We start from the raw sequence: 5,193 nt of genomic DNA, 5'->3' as shown, positions 1-5,193 counted from the left end.
GGAATGGAACCCTGAGGGCTGAGAGGTCAAAGGGGCAGGGCTAGTGTCCCAGAAGAACTAAAGATCCATGCACTGTGACCCAGAAGGAGCCACAGGGTTGTGTGGTCCAAGGGGCAGGGGTCCTGCTTCACCAAGAATCCACAGACACTGCCAGGACAGAACCCCAGGGGCTGAGAGTTCCAAAGGGCAGGGCTGGCCTGGCTCCCCATAGCCTCCGTTGTTTCAGGATTCAGCAGGGATGGAGTTCTGGGGGTCAGACATTCCAGAGGGCTGGGGGAGTCGGGGAAGTAGGGGAGTCCAGGGACTTGGGAGGATTGAACCAGGAGGGCTGGGGGGTGCAGGGGGTGGGCACTTGATGGCCCTCAGCGCTTGACCTTGCGGCCGGCCGAATTGCGCCCACTGCGGCGGTAGAGAGACTGCTGGCCTCCGTTTAGCGGGCAGTACTTGAGCGTGTGGGCCTGGTCCCCCGTGGCCCCGCACAGGGGACACACATAGTGCCGCAGGATGGGACACACCACCACGCCCTCTGGTGTCTTCAGCTGGTGTGAGGAGTACACGTGGCGAGATTCCCCATTGTGTTTGCAGAAGTTGCACAGGGTGACCAGGCCCCCCCTGGCCCCCTGCCCTCCCTGCCCCTGATCCTGCCCCAGCTGGGGCCCAGGTCCCGGCTCCCCGGTCGCTTGGGCCTCCGGCCCTTGCCCCCGACTCTGGATCAGTGCCAGCACCACCTGGCTCAGGTTGAAGTAGTCCTTCCACATGTCGAAGGGTGGCTGCTTCATGGCATCCAGGTGGAGGTGGTGGGCAGCTGGAGACAGGTGGGCTGGGGGCCCGGGGACAGGAGCAGCAGATGCTTTTCTGGAGCAGAGAGGAATTGCACCCCCTTTTATACTCCCCAAAGACCCTTCTAAGCAAAGGTGGAGCTTAGGATTTAAAGGGCCCAACCCCTTACCCTTGATCCCTTCTGACTTTAATTCCCCATGGAGATCTGGAAGGGGGTCATTTCCCTTGTTGCTGGTCCTTGCTTGGCCTGCAAGGTGCTCTGTGACCTCTGGAAAGACCCTTCTCCCTGGGCCTCAGTTTCCCTATCCATTCATTAAACTCCATATCTGAAAATTCCCCTAACCCCCATCTTCCCTTACTCCAAGGCTGGGAGTCTGCTGCCTCTGTATACTCCAGAGCCATTCCTAATCATAACGACAGCCCCTTACTGTGAGCCAGACGTTGTGCTGCACAGTTACCTTCGTGTCTGATCTAATTTTCACAACTCCATGTGGGTAACACAGTTATGATCCCATTTTAGAGACAAGTCACTAAAGCTCAGAGAGGAAAACTCAGTGGCCCGGAGTCATATAACACGCAAGTGGCAGAGCTGAGGCTCTAACCCAGGGCCATATGACTCCAAAGCAAATGCCTTCCTACCTCTTTTGGATTAAAACCTCATTTTTCATCACATCTGGAACTAAGAGCCACTTATTCACCAAGTATCCATTGAGTGCACACTACGGTATTCAATGTTTTATAAAAATGATCTCTTTGAACCCCATAATCACTCAAGGAGGTGGGCACCATCACTTCATCTTATAAAGAAGGATGTTATGCTCAGAGAGGTTAAGGAAAGCACTCAAGGCCACACAGCAGGGAAATGGCAGAATTGGGATTTGCACCCGGGTCTGGCCCCAGAGACACTGGGGATTGATTTGAGAAGCAGCAGAGGACCTCGGCATGGCACAGAATCCCTTGGAATGCCTACCCTTCCCCCTTGGCCTGGTACATTGTCCCAGATCCTTCCTGACCTTCCGGACCCAGTAAAAGCCTTGCCTCCTGCTCATGCCAACTCCAGGATTTCTTCCTCCACCTGTGGTCCCCAGTTGGTCCCCTTGACCACTCAACATAATCATTGAGGCCCCTTGCATTGGGCTCTGGAAACTCAGCAGTGACCACAGCTATCTTGTACCTGTTTCATGAACAACCAGTCCAGTCCAGTAGGGAAACAGCCAGCAAATGAGAAAACAATAGATCATAAAGAGCCAATTACATAGGCTGGTCTGGGAGAGGTGGCCTGGACGCTGAGACCACACAGGACAATCTTCCAGGAAAAGGAACACAAGCTGTGGAAGCCTGAAGCCTGGGGACAGCTAGGGGGCAGCGGTAGCCAGAACGGAGTGAGGGTCCCAAGATGAGGCCAGCCCCGTGTGCAGGGGGTGTATGCCATCAGACTGTGACCTCCCTCAGGAGATGTTTTGGAAATGATGGGGGTGTCTTGGGTTTGCCACAGTGATTGGAGGTGTGATGACGTGTGATGAGATGTAACGGACAGGGACCAGGGATGCCAGATGTCTCAACCATCCATATGACCAAGATCTGTCCCGGACACACTTAACTTTCCCATGTCCCACTGGACACCCATGTGGGTAGAAAAACCCACTTATGATGGTCTGAGTCTAGAGCTCAGCTATGTTTTACGTATAAACACTAAGTGTTTTTGCAATATTTTAAGATACACTTTCCTGAAATGCAAAGACCGTGTCCATCACAGCCTGCCTATTCTTGATTTTGTTGGGAACTTGATCCAGAGTTGCTCACTCTTTCTAGAAGGCACATCACCCCAGACAATGCTGATTGTGGTGATTGTCCAAACAACACAGTTTATTCCTATCTCATTCATGGAGTCTACACGGAGATGCTAGTATCTGCCTGATGAGATGCTTTTTAGAGCGGCCATGCCTGAGCATCATTTCTACACCAAAATAGATGATTAGTTGATTATAAGTTGTTGCCTTTTTATTTTTCCTTTGTAGTTCAGTTAGGACATGATATTAATTTCAGAAAATAAAATTTGTGTGTTGGTGGGCTCTATTACCTCTGAGTTTAATTTCAGAATACTAAAGGGGCATCTTAAAATGTTAGATAAAGTGGGTGTCAGGCCTCACCCGCTTAAGAACCCGTGATATAGGCCAAGATCAGCCCATTGGTCTTTGCCTTCAGAGCAATAGGAAGTCACTGAAGGGTATAAGCAAGGGAGGGACGAATGAGAAATGTGTTTTAGGATGCTCCTCTGGTTACTGTTGATTGAATAGAGGCAGTGAGGCTGTGCCCATCAGCTCTCATTGTTTCCGTCTAGTCAGGGAGCAAAGTCTGAACAAAGTCTGTTGAGGACTCCCTTTTGGCAGACACTGTGTCTTGCCTTCAGAAAGAGCTTAATACATGCTTGTAGAGTGAATGTATTCTCTCTGTGGATGGGCTCAAGGTTGGGAGATGACAAAGGGAGGAATTTGTGAATGTCAGAGGAAAGGTCTTCTTGCGGTGTGATCGTCTAGCTTTCTGTAATTTCCTTTTGAAGTAATGATTTGGATAATGACTTGTTTGATGTCTGTCCTCACCGGTAATCTGTGAGCCCAAGGAGGTCAGGGTCAGGGCTGTCTCGGTCACTGATGTGTCCCCAGCATCAGCCAGCACAGGGCCAGGCGAGCAGAACAGGAGACGTTAGCAGGAAGAATGTCCACAGACTATTAATACATCATTCACATGGGTGATTCCTGTGTCTTGAGTGCTTACAATGTTCTTCACTGCTCAGCTCTAACGTCTCCTCCTCCAGGAAGCCCTCCCGACCCTCAGGCTGGGTCAGCCTTCTCTCGGCGACCCCATCCCAGCCCTGCCCACTCTGGGTCATCACTGACTGGGGGTGGGTCTGTTTCTCCCTCTGGACTGTAAGGGCAGGGTTAAGGCTGTCCCCACGTTTATGTGTCTCCTGTCATTTAACCCTCATTGCTTTTATTTATTTATTTATGGCCTCGCTGCACGGCTTGCGGGAATCTTAGTTCCCCAAGAAAGGATCGAACCCTGATCCCTGCAGTGAAAGTGCAGAGTCCTAACCATTGGACCACCAGGGAATTCCCCTCATTGCTTTCTTGAGTTAAGTACCAGTATTATTCCTGATTTGCAAAGGCAGCAACTGATGTCCAGAGAGGTTAGGTGACTTGTCTGTGGTCACACAGCTGGCAGGCAGCAGAACTGGGATTCCAAACTGGGTCTACCTGAGTTCAGTCTTTGCCTTTAACCATTGCCCTACACTGTTCAGTAAACACTCATCAAGAGAATGAACTAATAAATGAATGCATACACAGCATCTTCCAGATCACCTGGTCCAGCTCACCTCACTTTCTTATTTTACAGAGGTGGAAGTGAGGCCTCAAGGAGGATATAAGGAAGGCTCCTTGGAAGGATCCAAGTTTCAGTCTCTTAAAGTCATGGTTCCTTGCCAAGGTCCCCGGATTCACAGGCACACTGAGTACCTTCTGGAAACCTATTCATGAAAACACACCAGTGGTCATAGGGTAGGCTGTGAGGTTTTCAGCTTGTTCATCTCCCTGAAGAGGTAAATCAGACCTTTGTGTTATGATGTTGGGGTCATCGGGTTGGGCACTGGGGTGACTTGAGCACAACTCCCCCCCCACAGTTTAGGGGGTGGGCAGCATCGTGGGTAAACGTTCAGTGATAAGCTCCGAGTTCAAGCCAGGCTCTACCACCTGCTCACTGAGTGGCTGTGGGCTTATTATTTAACCTCTCCTAACCCCAGTTTTTTCATCTGTCAAGAGGGGATGACACGGGTGCGTGCCCCAGGGCACGGACTACGATTGTGTTTGCGAATAGCACATTTTGGCTGTGGGGTATGATTATTCAATGTTAGTCATGAAAATTGAGACACAATTAAGGCAATAATCTTTTTTTTTTTAAGGCAATAATCTTAAGGGCACTTATTTACTGAGCATCTCCTTTGGGCCGGCACCATGCTCAGGGGCTTTCCTTGCTTCCCCCCCAGACCCTGTGAAGTTGGGTTTAGCAATAGCCCCATTTTACAGATGAGCAATGGGAAGCTCAGAAAGGCCGAGGGTCTTGTCCGAGGTTATACAGACAGTGAGTGGTAGGCTGGAGCTCGAACCCAGGGCTCGGAAAGCAAGGGAGCCAGGGACTTCCTAGGCGTAGGGACAGAATGAGGTGAGAAGCCAGGAAGGATGGGGGGGGATTGGAGTGACAGTTTTCACAGGGAGGACCTGTCGATCACTGATGGACATACTCCAAGGCAGAAGAGGCCAGGCTCTCTCCCATGTGGAAGAATAAGGCTCCTGGAGGGAGGAACCAGGACGGGTGTGGGAGGCCTCTGCGGTAAGTGCTTTCCATAAAGTCACAGCCGAG

At 51.0% G+C, this 5,193-nt stretch overlaps 1 protein-coding gene across 1 annotated transcript; it reads right to left on the bottom strand.

The window, feature by feature from the left end:
• Positions 1-362: 362 nt before the first annotated feature.
• Positions 363-782, bottom strand: NANOS2 (nanos C2HC-type zinc finger 2). The gene has a single exon (XM_060132660.1). The coding sequence runs from the start codon at positions 777-779 to the stop codon at positions 363-365; it is 417 nt and encodes a 138-aa protein (XP_059988643.1). The 5' UTR covers positions 780-782.
• Positions 783-5,193: the final 4,411 nt, after the last annotated feature.

This window comes from Lagenorhynchus albirostris, chromosome 19 (assembly GCF_949774975.1).
Source record: "Lagenorhynchus albirostris chromosome 19, mLagAlb1.1, whole genome shotgun sequence".
Taxonomy (NCBI): domain Eukaryota; kingdom Metazoa; phylum Chordata; class Mammalia; order Artiodactyla; family Delphinidae; genus Lagenorhynchus; species Lagenorhynchus albirostris.
This window is presented reverse-complemented; position numbering and strand designations above follow the sequence as displayed.